Source organism: Stigmatopora nigra, unplaced genomic scaffold, assembly GCF_051989575.1.
Source record: "Stigmatopora nigra isolate UIUO_SnigA unplaced genomic scaffold, RoL_Snig_1.1 HiC_scaffold_25, whole genome shotgun sequence".
Taxonomy (NCBI): Eukaryota; Metazoa; Chordata; class Actinopteri; order Syngnathiformes; family Syngnathidae; genus Stigmatopora; species Stigmatopora nigra.
Genome location: NW_027551604.1, coordinates 3,146,182 through 3,163,542, shown reverse-complemented (window position 1 = coordinate 3,163,542; position 17,361 = coordinate 3,146,182). Strand labels below are relative to the sequence as shown.

The 17,361-nt window shown below is 40.7% G+C and overlaps 1 protein-coding gene across 2 annotated transcripts; it reads right to left on the bottom strand.

The window, feature by feature from the left end:
* Positions 1-976: 976 nt before the first annotated feature.
* On the bottom strand, positions 977-15,081 carry sin3aa (SIN3 transcription regulator family member Aa). Of its 2 annotated transcripts, none has more exons than XM_077711189.1 (21): positions 15,032-15,081; positions 11,953-12,166; positions 11,437-11,619; positions 10,610-10,716; positions 10,234-10,531; positions 9,115-9,357; positions 8,864-9,016; positions 8,171-8,326; positions 7,990-8,079; positions 7,361-7,479; positions 7,074-7,284; positions 6,159-6,275; positions 5,849-6,087; positions 5,576-5,759; positions 4,904-5,498; positions 4,214-4,383; positions 3,973-4,146; positions 3,791-3,883; positions 3,135-3,229; positions 2,845-3,037; positions 977-2,270 (listed from the first exon to the last, which is right to left on the bottom strand). In XM_077711189.1, exons 2-21 carry the CDS (start codon positions 12,136-12,138, stop codon positions 2,055-2,057), a joined length of 3,822 nt encoding a protein of 1,273 aa, XP_077567315.1. In that variant the 5' UTR covers positions 12,139-12,166; positions 15,032-15,081; the 3' UTR covers positions 977-2,054. The 2 variants fall into 2 exon arrangements, with proteins under 2 accessions (XP_077567315.1, XP_077567314.1); XM_077711188.1 differs by lacking the exon at positions 15,032-15,081 and adding an exon at positions 13,528-13,756.
* Between the last annotated feature and the right edge of the window lie 2,280 nt (positions 15,082-17,361).

Sequence of the window (17,361 nt, the reverse complement as noted above, 5' to 3'; positions counted from 1 at the left end):
AGAATTTCCCTTTTTAGCACACACCTGCAACTTTCAATATCAGAATACACTTTGGTCCTTATGTATAAACTAAAACCATTTATTCATTTTCTGATCCACTTATACTCACATGGGTCACGGGGGTGCTGGAGCCTACACCAGCCAACACCCTGAATTGTTACCTAGCCAATTGCAGAGCAGAAGAAGACAAAGGACAACCAATTATAGCTCGAAGCAACTTAGCATACTATTAGCCTAGCCTTGCATGCACATTTTTTTCAGGATATTGGCAGAAAACAGTGTACCCGGACAAAAACCCACACAGGTTTGGGGAGAACAAGCAAACTTGACACGGTGAGGACAGACCTGGGATCGAACCCACGAAGCCAGAACTGCGAACCAGATGGAAGGATTTAAAGTGACTTATAATGTGCATGTTAAAATATTGCTATGCTAATATGTCGTAGATTAAATCGGAATTGAAGCATTAGCATTTTTTTTTAGATTCAGCTTTCGCAGGTTGTTTAAATTCTCATGACGTTATTTAGTGCCAAGAGGCAAGGTAATAAAACGTTATTTTGGCGCCATCTGGTGGAAGGTAATATTTTAACGAGAGGAGAGCATACATTTTTTTTGAGTGCTTGTCCATCATGTCCTCGTGCTCTGCGATTGGCTGACCAGCAATTCAAGTTGACCTCGTCAGCTGCCCATAGTTGGCTCCAGCACCCCCTGTGAGGATGAGTAGTATGGAAAATTAAATGAATACATAATTAAGACCTGATTTGCACAAATGTGACGTCCAAATATGTGCAAAAAAAGTCTTTATACAATTAAAAACATATTTTTTTGGTTTAACCATTTTTAAAATTGGAGTGTCCAATGAAATTTGACTACCAAATAAATCTGTTTCGATATCATTACCTTGACTCATCATCCTAAGGAAAGAAAAAACAAATGATAAAATGACAAACAAGAACAGTCACCAGGCGAATAAACATAGGCTACAAATGTATCTTTTATTATTACTTTAAATAATGTCTAAATAAACGGACGAAAGACATGCTGGCGTGACTTCCAATATCAAAAATACAACTGGGACGAGGAAGAAGAAAAAGAAGGAAAGAGTGCGGGTTTAAAAGTCAGGTGTTCTTTTTGTCAGGTGACGTTGAGAAGAAAATAGATTTATCATATATAAAAACAGAAAAAAAAACCTGGATACATTGCTATTTTCCACACTTTAGTTTGGACCTACATCAATTTAAAAAGATGTAAAAGAACACACACAAAAAAAAGGAGAGAAAGAAAGAATTCTGGTAGACAAAAAAACATCTCCCTTTGGTAAAAACTGTATTAAATGTTTCTTCTCCTCTCCTTTTTGTCTTTTTTTTCCTTTACATTCTAACAATTATCTCAGAAAGTTCTACTAACACGACAACACGCTTCGGTCATAAAAAGTCTGGAGTCTATTTACATTATATTTACAAAGTGTGGCTATTATGTGAGCATTGGCGGAAGGTTTTATCATTAAAAAAAAAAAAAAGTTGTCTTCCAGGGCGGCTAGGATAACATATGGTCACAGAACTATATATATATATTTATATTATATATCTATATATGTACAGCACACGGACGTGACAAGCTTTTTTTTTTTTGGAGTCCAAACATTGTTTGGTAGGCTCGGAAATGAAGGTGAGTTGTGATTGGTTGTTTGTTTCCACCCAAAAACATCATGTAATCTTGTCTTTGTTTTTTTTTTTGTTAACCTGAATAAGTGCACTTGTCCTGTCTTTAAAAAAATCCCCCCCATAGTGGGATTATGTGGACGGTAAATGGGTATTAATTGTAGAAAAAAAGGTTTGAGTGCTGGTGAGAGCGGCACCATACCATTTCGTAGTTTTGGCACCCTTGTGTGAAGGAGGGAGAAGGAGGGAAATGGCACGTGGCCCCAGCTAAAAACGCTGGTAAGAAAAGAGTAACCTTGCCGCCGCTGGAGCAACGCGCACACGTAAAGGGCCTTTTAAAAAAAAAAAAGAAGAAGCAGCTTTCTGACCTGGGGGGTCCCGCCGACGGGACGGCTACGGCTCGTACTTGACGCGGTATTTGCTGACGTTGCGGAAGTGGAGGACCTCGGGTTGGCGTGCGGTGCTGCAGGGCAAAAGTCCTTCGCGGCCTTCCCCCATCAGCCAGTGGTCGGTGTCGGCGGCGGCGCTGGTGCTCACGTGCTCTTCCGCCCAGGACGAAAGCCATGCCTGGAAGCGCTTGTGGAGGCGTGTGCTTACGCGCTCGTGGGACTGCGGGTGGAAAAACATTTTTTTTTACATTGTCAGGATTTCAATTGATAGAGTAATACGGTGGTCAGGAGATGCTAGAAAATAGTCTGGGTTGCGCAAATGTTTGCCAAAAAAGGAAATAATGTTGCAAAATAATAGTTAGTAGAGGTTAGAGCTGGGCAATAAAACTATAGCAATAATTATCGGGAAATTGTTTTTTTTGTCAACAATATTAACTATTACAAAAAAAAAACTGTAGTTACACCAACCAACCAGCCAGGAGAATGAGGGCGCTGTTGTGAACGCTAGATCCAGACCAACACTCAACAGAAGAGGATGGGGAGGAAACGTTTTTTTAGCATGTCAGCAATAGAAGCTAAGACATAACATGAACGCAAAAAAACAATAAAAAAATAAGCGATTATGAGATGCAGGACAACATCGAGCTGATCGACTAAAAGTTCCAAGTGAATTTTACCTGCCGTTTTCCTTGTACTTTGTATCGTCGCAAGTTGCTTTTCTAATATAACATAACTCATATGATTTAGATTATTTTTTGCCCATATGACCCATCGGTTTCAAACATTGGACCTACCTGGTGCGCCCGCATCAGCGCAGTGCGTCTGTACATGTAGTTTTCCGACTTGAAAACGTAGACCATCTTGTAAGAGTTGAGCTTAAACATGCATTCCATCTTCTCCTTGTCCAAAGGCTTCTTGCCTCCCTCGGCGGCTTCCTTATCTTGCTGTTCGCGACACTTTTGGTACTTGCGGATCCGCCGCAGGTTCCTGAAACGAGCAAAGTATTTAGTCTAGCGCCATCAATGGCGGGCAAGGCTCAAGAAGGTAAGGTCCCACGGAAAATCCAAATTAAAAGTTGCCTCACCTGGGGAGAAAAACTGGTTTCTGAGCCAAATGCTCCCTCAGCTCGGGAGTGGTGGTGTCCGGGTTCAGGTAATGTCCCATGTAATCGGACCATCGCTGTGGAAACAAATGGACAGCTTTAATCATCAATTCAGGTCAAATCTATTACCGATGAGTGCTTAGCAAATGATAAAGGGGTAAAAAGGTCTTTAAAAATTGACAATGCAACAAAAAATTACGGATATTTTCAAATGAAAACGGCAGATAGAAAAACTTATGCTAGCTGTGGCAGGATGCTAATGTTAGGAAGTTTTTGGCTTGGTACTCTATGAATAAACCCTCAAAAATGGGTATTTAATTACAATAAATGTTGCTCTGAATTTTAAAAAAAATAATCTTTGAGGAAGAGGTTTTGTTACTCAGAAACAACACAAAAAATATTGATTTTTGCATTTGAGGAATCAATAATTGTAACTCGTCCGCATCATTATCGCAAGCAAATTGTATCTTATTGCGAGGCACCCACCTAGAGGTTCTAGCACAAACTACAAGCAGTCTTTCAGGCTATTTTTAAAGACGCCAGCCACAAAAAAGACTCAAACCACACAATAAAATCTAACTATCTGGTTTAGGAGCCATCCTCTTTTTTCCCTGTTGTATTTAGTTTTTTTTTTTTACCTCAGCCTCCATAGGCTCATCGGAGTTCTCCTCCTCAGTGTCAAGAAGCTCTAACGTTAGCTGGACCAAGCTTCTGCTCCTCACAAACATCACCTGTAAAGACAAAACTCTCATGTCACATCCCGAAAATCCAGAATCCGTAGGTTTTTAGTTTTTTTTGACTCCATGGAGTCCATTCTTACCTTAAAGCAGTTCTCGTCCGACATGAGCTGCTCCGCTTTCCGCTGGTAGGCGGCCTCAGGGGAGCTCCTGGAAGACAGCGTGGACATGGACCCCCCACAAGCGCCATTCGGGCTCTCGGACAAGTAGAGGTCTGTCACCTGGACGCAGATCTCATCGCTTACGATGTGCTGGAGCTGCGATTGGATGTGAAACAGAAGGTTATGGAATTGTAGAAGGTACGACTCGGGACGAAATGTTTACCTGCCGGACGATGCTTTGGATCAACTTGTCCATGGTGAAAGCGATGTACGCGTGAATAGTGAACATTTCCCTTAGCGAGTCTTCGTACTGAGATGCTTCCATGTTACCATCCAATAAGTTGCGAATCATCTCCAAGAAGGCTGAGTAGTAAACTTCCACGTCAATGTCCACTGGTGAAATTAATGACAAAAGTGGTTAGTGATTAGTGTTGACTTTTTGAGAGTCTAATCATTTTAGTCTTCTTTAGAAAGCAATATTAATCATATTTTAGTTTTTTCCGAATGTGTTTGTCTTGTACAAGGAATAAGAAAATGTTCAAAGCTTAAGTAGAGAGTTATATATAAATTGTGTACTCATGTACTACACGTAAGCTAACATGCTAAAATTAGCAATTCAAAAAGGTTAACTGTGAACAATTTATAGCAAAAAAAAAGTGAAAAACGCACCCTATTTTCTCGCATAAAGGCCTCACCGGCATATAAGTCGCACCCTTAAAATCGTTGAATTTAACAATTTCTCTCGTATAAGACTCAGAGAAAATACCTAAAATATTAAATTGCGTATTTGCCTGCTCTATGATATTATACATCTATATTTTTCAACGTCACTTGTTACCTATGTTGTACTGTTTGCCAACACCGTTACTTTTACCAAGTCTTACGTTTGGGTGAACATAACACGTTTACTCACTAGGCTCCTTGAGTCTCAACTGGATAGCCGGGTTATCATTCTTCTCCTTCTTGAGTCCCAGCACTTCCCGTTCCCACTCTCGTTCCCGCACGTCCTCCTCGATCTGCCTCTCGGCTTGCCAATAAAGTCGCAACAGTCGCGAGCAGAGCGTATGGTGCAACCGCAGGAAGATGTACCAGTTGTTGTTAACGTAGAAGAGGTTATAGGCATCATCACAGCCTCGTAATTTCTGCGCCGCCGTGTTGCTGAACAGCAGTTTGGACTTGGACGGGCTTCCTCCGCCGCCGTTCCCTGGGATGCCGTTGTGCTTCTTGGAAGACGCGGCGTCCTCTACGTCCATCTCCTCGTCTTCCTCTTCTTCTTCTTCCTCTACATCCGAGAGCTCGCCACGTTGTGCGAAAAGCAAATCGGGGACTAGGTGATACATGATCTGCTTGATCTTGTACTTGTCCTCCTTCTGAATGCCAGTTTGGCGTTTAACGTGATGGATGATGAGAGCCGCCGCGTCTTCCAGAATTTGACGGTCCTCGTAAGTGCGGCTCAGGTGAGGTCCAGCCGGTGGACAGGTGTTCTCCTCGGATGCTTGTTCTTGACGCTTTTGGGGAAAGAAACATTAAAAAAATCTATGTTTTTGTTGAAGAATTGAGAAGGAAAATGTTTTGATCCGCTTACTTCATCGTAAATGCTTTCAATTTCGTTGAGAAGGGACTTGGAACGTAGCACTTTGGTGTCATTTTGCTTAAAGTTAATACCCTGATGGTCCAGGGACTTGAGGTAATACTTCTCGTTTTGCTCTCGCCAGATTTTGTTAAAACCTCGCTGGGCTTCCCGCCATTCCTCGTCCTTGGTTTTTAGCCTGAAGGTAGATAGACGACATACTGGATGAAAAATTCTGTTTCTATTATAAAAAAAAAAATAAAGACAGGTTGTTACTACGACAGGTACCTCTTCAACACGATAGGGACAGAAACAGCTGGATTCTTCTTCAAGCCGTCCACGATATCGGCAGCTTTGTCTCCGTATATCCTCTGAATGGCTTTTCGGTGTACCACCTCGGAGGAGCCGCCCAGTGTGTTGTCCAAGCGAAATTTGGCTTGCTCCTCCGCCGACATCCGCGATATTTTCCGCTGTACGGCCTCCAGGACTCGAATGGTTGCCAGGTTGGTTTCCAGCACCACGTCCAGCTGTCCAAAATTAACCATTATGCCAGAAAGTCGGGGCCTAGTTTGGATCCAACTTTAAAATAAAAACTTACCTCGAAGCGCTCGTCTTCACACCTGTAAATGTGCTCCTCGTACTGGGTCTTTTTGGAGCTGACAAAAGTGGAGTCTTCGGACCAGGACGGCAGGGACACCCAGGTGTCGTTAAGCACCTAAAGCCATGCCCCCCAAAAAGTGTCCATGTTATTATTTATCTTATAAATACTTATGCTTTACTCATAAAGTCTATCATGATGTAAATGTAAGAAATGATGCACTCCTTGACGGTGAGAAATGAACCATAGCTACTTTTAAAATGAACTGTTGTTAGACATATTCAGAACAACTTTCCTACATTAATAAAGAAACCCAGTGGCTGCTATTGGCGGCAATACACGTCTACTTTTGCACTGAGAATGGCTTGGCTATATATTTTGATATAAAAAAATGAATGTTTTTTATTTCAATTATTTAAAAATATATTTTTTTGTCTGAAAGTGTCGCATGTATTGAAAAAATGAGCCCAAATGTGCACTTTTTGACCTGAACATGAACCCAAAAGTGCACCTTTTGACCATACAAATGAGCCAAAAGTGTACTTTTTGACCTAAAAATGAGCCCAAAAGTGCACTTTTTGACCTGAAAAATCAGCCCAAAAGTGCACCTTTTCACCTAAAAAATCAGCACAAAAGTGCACTTTTTGGCCTTAAAAATTGAACCCAAAAGTGCACTTTTTCACCTGAAAAACCTGGGACCCAAATTTTCAAAAATCGAGCGCAGGAACACCCCAGAGCCGTAAATTTAATTTCTTTTTGTTCAAAATCGCATTCAAATCTGATTTACAGTGTTATCTCCAATTTGTCAGATATTGACGGACAAACACACCATGTATAGATAGCAAAACTACTACTAACTCACTATTATCGTAACTGTTACCACATCACTGCCCAGAATATACTGCTCTCTCTCACCTCTTTACAAAGTGGCGTCCTCCCAGTGCATTTTGGCTGCTGGTAGCTTTTGGGCAGTGCCCTGTAACTGGACCCAAGTCTCTTGCAGGAGGCATAGTCGATCTCCATGGCGATGCCCTCCGTGGCCCTCTCCTTGGGATACGCCTCCATATGCGACATTTCTCGGTACCCCAAAAAGTTTTTGAACCAAGTAAATAACTCGGGGAATTTCCTGGAAGGGCAAACGATGGGACATTTGAGTGAAATTGGCACAGTCAAGTATAAAAATTAAAATGGCGAACACTCACCCCAAGAAGGGGACGACTAGCTGCACCAGCTCGGCCCGGGAGATCACCTCCTGGTTGAAGATGACCAGACAACGTAGGAAGTTGTCGTAGGCCTCCGTACTTCGCAAGGCTTTTCGCACCTTCCATGGGAAAGAGATTGTCAGAAAAAATGCAGTTGTTATCTTTCATCCCTTATTTTTTTCTTTTTTTACTATTTTCTTGGTGAAACCATTGAGACAATTGAACAAAAAACTTTACAATTATATTACTTAATTGTTACACACTAGAGCACAGGTGTCAAAGTGGCGGTTCGGGGGCCAAATCTGGCCCGCCAAATCATTTTGTGTGGCCCGGGAAAGTAAATGATGAGTACCGACTTTCTGTTTTAGGATGAAATTAAAATGAAGAGTATAGATGTATATTAAATGTCCTGATTTTCCCTTTTAAATCAATAATTGTCATTTTTTAATCCATTTTTTCTGTGTTTTTAGTTCAAAAATCATTTTGTGAAATCTAAAAATATATTTAAAAAAAGCTAAAATAAACATTGTTTTAGATCGATAAAAAACTGAATATTCAAGGCTTTTAATCCAATTATTTTAATCCATTTATAAATAAAAAATCAAATAAATAAAGAAATAAAGTTGTACCTTCTCAAAAAATAGCGACTCAGTCCCAACTCCATGCTTGCTGCTTTCGGCCAAGGACGAATCTTTTAAATTCAGCAACTTGGGTTTCTTCTGTTTCATTAACATAGAGAAAAAAAAGGTACTTGAAGGATGAACAGGTTTCAAAAGTGGATGGGACATATGACCATAAAATTTGTAATACCTTAATAGGGGGCGTGGCCCCGGGAGTTGGATGGCGTCGAATTTGTAAGCCGTTCTGATTGGGCCTCTGCTTGTTGTTGAGTTGCATTTTCTTGGTGGTTCCGCCGTGATCGTTCCGTACCGACTCGGCTTTTTCGGCCGTTGTCTTGCTTAAGAGCTGAATGGAATCAAGAAAATATGTCATTGCCAAGATGGCGTCATTCACGTGGGAGCCACTTATTTGTTTTTCGTGTTTTACAGTCCTTCTATCTTTTTTAAATGACATTTCAACATTTCCTAATACATTCCTTCTGACTTTACTTTGTACTTAATACTTTTTACTGTAATGTTTTTACAACTGTCCTTGTTCTGTTTGCCTAGCTTCTTTCTGCTACTTTTTTGGAACCATTCAGTCATGCCCACGCTGTCACAAACATTGGATTAGCTTTTACAATACACAGCAAAAGGAGTAACACCTCAATTCCACTGGTAATTTGGAGGTGGACAAAAGAAGCACCGCTTCTGATCAACCATTCCATCATGGGATAAGATGGAAGAGCTGTCGGCGCTTACCAGGCCGGAAACGGAGTCGAGGGGTTCTACTCTGCTATTGTCATAATGAAATTTCCCGAATACAGGATAAATAAAGTTATCCAATCCAATCAAGGAAGCAATAAGTTGTCCCAAAAAACAAAAAAATAGTCGTTCTGCTCACCACTGAACTGTTGGCGTCTGGAAGAAACTGTCCAAACTCAGACAGCAGGTCTTCTTGGTTCTTAAAGAGCCGGGCGACCTGTGCGTAAACCTCTTGCTCAGTCAGAGCCGGGGTGTAGTTCCCGCCGGCTTCCTTTGCATTCCGTTGTTCCTTCTGTGCAAGAAAAAGCAAATTGTTTAAAAAAAAAAAATCATCAAATAATGGTAAAAAAAAAAAAAAAAAACTTTTCCACTTTCAAGTTGGTCACTGACCTGGTACGTGTGCAGAATCTCCAGGAAAGCTTTATAAATGTTGGGCTGCCCCTGGAAGCGGTTCTTGATCTTATTGACGTAGTTGATGGCGTGGTTGAACTCCACCGGTTGGTTATTTTGCGCCGGTAGGCCTGCGGTGGGCATCCCGGCCAGAGGCGGGTGGAGCGGGACGGGCGGGGAGTGCGGCGCGGAGTACGCCGGGATGGACGGGTTGCTCTGGCTGCCTGGCGTCGGCATCTGGGGCTGTCAGGGGGGGACAAAGTATGCCGGTCAATTACAAAGATCTCGAGACGCTGCGGGTTAAAATGTACCCAGAAAATGCGTACTTTGGTGGATACAGCCACACCAGACAGTAAATGGCCAAATTATGGAAAACAAAGCAAGAAAAAATGTACACTTGTGGCTTTTATCCAGCTTAGCTTTGCATGTTTGTGACACGTTATGAAAGTTGGCTTTGCTTTTTAGACATTATGCAAAAAACTATACATTTAAGTGAGTAAAGGAGCTTAATTCATTTCAAAACTAGTGTTTTGGTGCATTTTTGCTAATTTTCTCGTCATGTCATAACTGTTTCTTGACACTCAGAGCCCTGATTATTCAGTTTTTTATATAGATCTAAAACAATGTTTATTTTAGCTTTTTTTAAATCTTTTTATATTTTACAAAATGATTTTTGAACTAAAAACTGAAAAAAATGATTAAAAAATGACAATTTTTGATTTAAAAGGGGGAAAATCAGAAAATTTAATATACATCTACACTCTTCATTTTAATTTGATCTCAAAACAGAAAGTCGGCACTCATCAGTAACTTTCTCGGGCCACACAAAATGATGTGACGGTCCAAATTTGGCCCCCGGGCCGCCACTTTGACACATGTGCTCTAGATTGAATGGTTGTTTGTGTCCTTGTGCCCTGTGATTGTCTGTCCATCAATTTTGGCCCAAAGTCAGCTGGGATACGATCCAGCACCCCCAAAGCCACCCTAGTGAGGATAAAACAGTTCAGAAAATGACATGAGACAAACATATACAGTATTTTCACTTATAGGACGCAACCAGTGAACATCTCAGTTAAGAAAAGTACATCTATTTATTCGTTAATGAAATAAAAAACTCACTTTGTTCACTTTGGCAGGGACAGCTTGCGTGAGGAGGGTCGGCGCACTGGTGGTAGCGACGGGGGGCGCCTGGGCGGGGTGCTGGGGTCCGGGCGCTCCCGTAATGGGGATGTTCTGGACCGAAATGCCGTGCGGGGTGATGTGGTGGATTTGCCCGGGCGTGGTCACGTTCACCAGGTCGTTGGTTTGAACCTCGATCTTGTAACCGGGTGGTAGGAAGGTGTTGAAGCCCATGATGAGATCGGGGTGGCCTTTAAAGAGCTGCGACACTCTGCTGATGACCCCGGGGGTGTCGATGCTGGTGGTGGAAAGGCAAGAGGGGTTAGCCGGGAGCCTGTTGTCACTAAAAAGTGGGAAATGATTGGAGTGTGCTAACCTCTGGGACTTGAACTCTTTCATGATGTCTAGGAAGTCGTTGTAAACCTGAGGCTGGTTGCCAAACTGCAACTTGACTTGGTCCAAGTAGGACAACGCGTCCTCCACCTTTTAGGAGACGAAAATAGAGTGAATGAGGACGCCAGGGGAGGAGCAAAAACATTGCAGTATTTATAAAATAAAAATAAAGATGTTGATAAAATGTTGAATAACTTTATTAGTGTCAGCCTGTCTAAATAGTTTTTATTTTATTAAAGTCTGCTGAGGTTTAGGGTTTCAATTAAACGCTTAAAGTTGTGTGGCTAAACTAGTACTGGCATTTTAAAATGTCTGCCAACGAATATTTCACATAATTCCAGGAAACCCAAGGCTAATTATCACAGTTTGGGGGGGAAAAAATCAAATTTAGAATCTTTACACATTATTTAACAAGATTCTTTCAGCTTGGATGCAAATTAACAAGGATGTGTCTCTCTGTTAATATGGAAAACCAAAATAAAATATTTAATTTGATAAGCTTCGGGTGAGCATGTGAACGCAATCCTTGTTTGTGTAGAATTTACTAGAGTACAGTAATCCCTCAAATATTGCGGTTAATGTAGACCAAGCAACGATAATTGAAAAATCGCAAAAAGTAGCAGAAGTGGTTTGTGCCGACGAGTTTCAGCATGGATTTTCAAATTTTAATGAACTTTAAAAAATTATTAAAAATATTTAATAGCAGAAAAAAATCGCAAAGTAGTGAATTTGTGATAAGTGAAGACGCAATAATCGAGGGATTATCGTAATTATATTTTGCTCTTCAGTAAGAACGAAACACAATCTCACCTTAAGCCGCTGGAACTGCTGCCCTTGCGTCGAGGCCTGAGAAGCCGTGGCGTGGCCGTGCGTCGGCATCACCGGGGGACCGTGGGATTGGACGGCGGCTGGGCTGTGGTGGTGCGACCCCCCGTGGACGGCTGGGCTCGGCGCGTGCCCGTGGCCACCGCTGTTCTGGGACACAGTGGGAACCTACCAAATAAGAAAATCGCAGATTATTTTTGCATTGTTCCTCAACAAAGAGGATGTATTACAATGTTAAAAAAACATGACATAGTTCAGGAGTGGGCAAACTTTTGGGCCCGAGGGCCACATTGTCTTTAAAAATTTGACAGATGGGCCGGGTCAGCACAAGATACGATACATATAGAAAAGTGCATCCGTTAACGGTACATATGAAACATAAACAGAAAAAAAGGACTAAAGTATCAACAAATTCCTCACTTATCATTAAAGTAAAAAGTATAAAGTACAAAGTCAAGTCAAAAGGAATGTATTAAGAAATATTAAACTTTTTATGTGTACCTGGTATCCCTGTGGGACCGGGTATTGGACACCTGCAGTGGGCTGCATGTTGTCGAGCGCCGCCTCGTACACAACCGGCGGCGCCGGGGCCAGGACGCGGTGCTGGAAGCTCTCGGCGTTGCCGGGGAGGCGCCGCTGCTGGGACGCAAAAACCGTTTCCTGATCCTCCAGTCGCCGCTTCATCATGAACTCATACTCGATGGAGCTGAGAGACCTGAAAGTTGAAGAGGGGAATTTTTTTTTACAGTTACAAACTTGATAAGACTTGATCACTACGTTTTTTTAAGACATTCCTTTTAAAACCCCTTCACTTAGAGAGGCACCTTAACATACCTGGAATTGCACTTTTAAGAAAAAAAATCTTGAACTTACATGATTGGCTATTATGAATCATGTGACAACACTAGGTGTATTATTTTCTATTGCATATTTGGGGAATGTTCCAGAAACATGATTTATGTTGAACAGGACCAAAAAAGTCAATGAAAATCGAATTTTACTAACTTTCATTGATCATTTAACAAGGTTTTAAACTTTTGTGTCACTCATTTTAACTTCAAGTGCCAATGATAATAATGGCCGACCAATCATATTGCTGCTTTCATCTTCCAGCTGTGAATTTAAATTAGTTCATTGGATTGGACGATATACATTGAACGTCTACGGCGGTCAATCGCAACCAACGAGTTGGGCAAGTCTTAAGGAAAACCTCAACAAGTGTGACCAATCACGTCTACCATCTCTCGACGTCACCGAAGCAACAAACGTGTGGGGGGAGTCGCTCTGTCATTTAAAACTTCCCCATACAACGACTTTCCGTGAAAGTCTATCCGAAGTCTTAAACGTGCCATTTAATTAAAAAATGTACACAAATACCCGCACGTTCAATACCAACTTGGAGCGCACGAGCTAGCTTTACTAGCCTAGCTTAACTCCACATTGTCGCGTCGACTAAAAACGTCGCTACGGGGAGGAATAGTGGACAAAATGTTGATAAAGTCATTTTAAAATAAGTCATTAATGACGAAAGGATTATTCGTAAAGTTTATAGAAGCCGTCAGCCACTCGCGGTAACCTCCGCCCCCCATATATCCGCGAGGCCTAAAACATTAAGCACCGAGCTCGAGTTCCAGACGTGGCCGCCATTTGGTAACTCATGTCGGGGAAGGAGAGACGTCAACGACGTACTCCACGTAGATGGGAGTAAACACGACACAAAAACGCAAACTAAATCTCCGGTGCGTAAATATTGGGGTTCTTTATTAGGGTTTAGTTCGCTTTTTAACTTGCTTTGTCGCGAGGAGGGTGGGCAGTGTTTCGCGGTGTTAGCTGCTAGCTAATGTAAACAACATGAGGAACCCCGACTCCGGGGACGTCCAGCGGACTAACAGGGAAGCACATGTGGTTGACGGGGAGCGTCGCGAAAACATCCACCCGCGGTTCATTTGCGTGATTATTCCCAGTTTAGCGCATAATGGACGTCAAATTATATATTTTTTAACGGGACGTATCGTTGTGGATAGCTTCGTGGCTAGCCACTTTAGCTCGCTGAATGAATTTTCAACCTGAACTCACCCCTCTCCTTTAAGTTCGCCGACTGTTCTACGGTAATCCGTTCGGCGGGCTTTTCACCACGATGCCTCCAGCCAGGATACACGCCAAAGCAATAGTTGTTTCGAACGCGACTTATTTGGTGGTGTATTGCAAACAAAAATTAAGAAAAATAAGAGACGTAGAGCTGCAAAGTAAGGAAAAAATCGCCCCCGAGAGAGGAAAACAATCTCCGTTAGGTTAGCTTGTGGGCGGGGACATGAAGGCTGGTGTAGCCACGCCCACCTGGAAGGTTTCTATTAGAAGATTCGAAGAGAGGTTGACGCGTAGGGGCGGACAGGTGCCTCCCGATTGGCTGTTCGGAGCTGTCAATTAGTGATGAGGCTTGAGTTGAGAGAGCGCTCCCATTTTGAGTGGAGCGCGACAACCGTTGAGTTGACGAGATTCAAAACAAATCGTATGCTTTCAACTGTTTGACATTAAATAGAAATGTTGAGCTTTTGCATTCATGAAATCACATTACACGGAAACATAATATTTTCAAAAATATGTTAATATTAATGACTTATCATTTTGACGGGGATTTTGTCATTATACGTACGAATCAAACTCGTAATGCTTGGGTGAAACATCTGATTTTAAAATTAAACACTGTAAATGTAACAAGTAACACAAACCTTCCATAACATATTCGCGAACATAAAAAGAAAATCTCATTTGAAAAGTGCCCTTTACTAAACAATCTCTCGGGCACTTCGAGTCTCTTTCTCCCGGAGCTTTTCCGGGTTATACCGCGCCCCCTTTGGGGAAAAGCGTCATCCAATCACATCGCTGGCTCCCGGTGAAAGCATCGCCCACGATAGGCGGAGCTTCAAACACCAGCCCGGGATTCCTCCTAGTTCCTGAGCTCCTCTCCTCTCCCGTTGACCCCCCTTAAACCAAGAACGGCGACAAAACGCGACGAATATCCAGTCGACACCAAAAATCACACATTATTCTTAGCCAATGGACATAAACTCGTCATTTCGCTTGTGTTATATGCTTTCTTTTGTTGGTAAACGCAGGTCAGCCGAAGCACCGAACAAAAGGGTCTCCCTTACGGAACAATGCCAGTCAAACAGCATTCACACGACGTCGGCGGTGCGTTCAATAACAATCCGCTCTTTCTCGTTATACTCCCATTCAATTCCGTCCAAAAAAAACTGTTCAACCTGCCTCCCCACAATACAACAACACCCCCTCCCCTTTTCACACACGTCCCCTCCTTCCATTTGGAAACATGCCCCATTGACCAACAAAACATAGCATATCGCTTCACATTCTAGGTTTTTACATTCGTAACAACACGACATTCCAGTACAGCGTAGTAGTACATGATACGTTACGTTCACGAGCACACAGAAAAAAAATAAAAACATGCTCAACATGGTCAACACAAACGCTTTAAACAACGTTCGAGAATTGTTCATAACGAGCTATTTAAAGTACACGGATATGTTTTGAAATAATGAACATTAGAGTTACATACCTAGCAGGTATTAAGAAGAACAAACGCCGTACTCCTGACGTTATTCGTGTTTGGAACAAAATACTTGAGGCACGCCCCCTTCGGCTTTACTAACCCCTCCCACCTGCGTCTTATTGGTGGACGTGCTTTTGCGCGTCACTTGGTTTGAAGAGCACCCGCGAAAATAAAAGTAGATAAAAAAGTATTTGTACTTTGCAATATTTTAGCAAACTTTCTATAAATAACTTTAAATCATGTGATTATTTTAATGTAAATTTGTAAGAGCTTTTTGTGATATCTTGAAGTCTTTCTGGCACATACATGTGTATAATTTCTGCATATTTAAACTATGATGGGGAGTATTAGGAATTTGTAAAAAAAAAATAAAAGATGGAATTTTATGAGTATTATTATATTAGCTTCAGGGTAAACAATAAAACAAAATAATAACCATGTCTTATTTTAATAATAACACAACCAAAACACATTGACAGATTTTTATTACAGTATAGCTTGATTCAGTATTCACAAAAACGATAAAGTACAATAATAAGGTTATAACAGAACAAATATAAAATTAATGTAGATAACTGTATATCATGTATGAAAACAGCTGTAGAATAGCATAGAAAAAATAAAAATAAGCCACATTTCGGTTTCGAAAGCAAGGAATAAAAATCGACAACTGACGGAAATGTTTCACTACAAGTAAATTCAATATGAATTCTGTAGTAAAAAAAAAAAAAAATACATTTATTCGACCTGGCAACCACATGGTTTATGACACACACACACACACAGTATACTCTGATATTGTACATACATTAATTATATACTTTATAACAATGCGGCCAGATGAAAGCACACATTAAGAACCACAGTCGGAAACATAAAAGAATAAAAGATACAGTCACACAGATTAAAAATGGGTCTCACACATCACAATGGGACGTAAGGTAGGCACACGTGTGCATTCTGGAGACTCTTGAGGTCAATAAATGGTTCATATTTATATTAACTCTTAATAGATCACTGCAGACATTTCCAAAATATTGGGGCTCTCAGTGAAAAGTGCTAAGGCAGTGTGTGTGTGAGTGTGTTTGTGTATATGTGTGTGTGTATGAGATTGAAAAAATAATAATAAAGCCACACTGAAAAGGCAAAAAAATTAAAATATAGATTTTTTAAGGATTTTTTTTGTTATAGTTTTTGTAAATAGAATTTTGTTGGATTCGGTTTAAATGATGTGAAAAACGAAATCTCACTATATGCAAATATTTTCATTAATATTATTTTTTTAAATAGATTTTGGTATAAAAATTAACTCCATTTCATGTGGTCCATTTTAGATCTAAATTTTAGATTAAAAAAAAAAATCTGATTAAAAGAACTGGACCAAAAGCCTCAAAGTCAGTTTTTTTTATAGAACTAAAACAATGTTTGACTTTTTTTCGTATTAAGATAAAATGTTTTTTTAATCATGCTTTTAATTTCAAAACCCTTTTCAGTGTGGCCCTAATAGTCCGCTTTTGTATGAGTTTGTAATAAAAGGGAAAATATTGCACCACTTATGAAGTCTCATTTAATGAATCAACAGTGGTTTACACTGCTTTGTTTTGTTGGAGGTAATGTGTAGAGTGGTGAGCACATATGCTTCACAGTAATGGGGGTGTGGGTTCGATTCCAGGCATGTTCTCCCGTGCTTAAGAGGGATTTCCATGACATGTAAGGGTCACTACCGACGTTTTTTTCTAACCATTGACAGGGCCCTCCTGTAACTCATTACGTTTTTCAACTCAAGATTGGACATTTTGGGCCAATGAAAGGGTGCTTGGACTTTTGGTCGCCAGTCTTTTGGTCACCGGTCTTTTAGTCGCCGGCCAGATGGTGACAGAGAATTTACTGTTCAAACCAGCTGCCAAAATTATATTAATGAGAGAGTTTAATATCTAAGAGAGAGAGAGAGAGTTTAATATTTAAGTACTGTTTAATATCGAAGTACTGTTGAAACCAGCTCTCCAAATTATATTCATGAGAGTTTAATATCTAAATATCTACTGTTGATTCATACGAGAGAGTTTAAAATCTAAGTACTATTTAATATCTAAGTACTGTTTAATAGCTAAGTACTGTTTAATAGCTAAGTACTGTATAACATCTAAGTACTGTTTAATATCTAAGTACTGTTGAAAAAAGTAGATATTTAGAAATTAAACTCTCTCATGAATATAATCTGGTTTCAACAGTAGTTAGATAGTATGCATATTAAACAGTACTTAGATATCAAACAGTACTTACATATTAAACAGTACTTAGATATTAAACAGTACTTAGATATTAAACTTTCTCTC

Coding starts and splice junctions, on each gene's coding strand:
- sin3aa (XM_077711189.1), bottom strand. CDS start 12,138: ATGATGAAGCGGCGACTGGAGGATCAGGAAACGGTTTTTGCGTCCCAG. Junction 11,620..11,952: donor CGGTCCCACAGGGATACCAG/GTACACATAAAA, acceptor CTTATTTGGTAG/GTTCCCACTGTGTCCCAGAA. Junction 3,884..3,972: donor CGGACGAGAACTGCTTTAAG/GTAAGAATGGAC, acceptor TTGTCTTTACAG/GTGATGTTTGTGAGGAGCAG.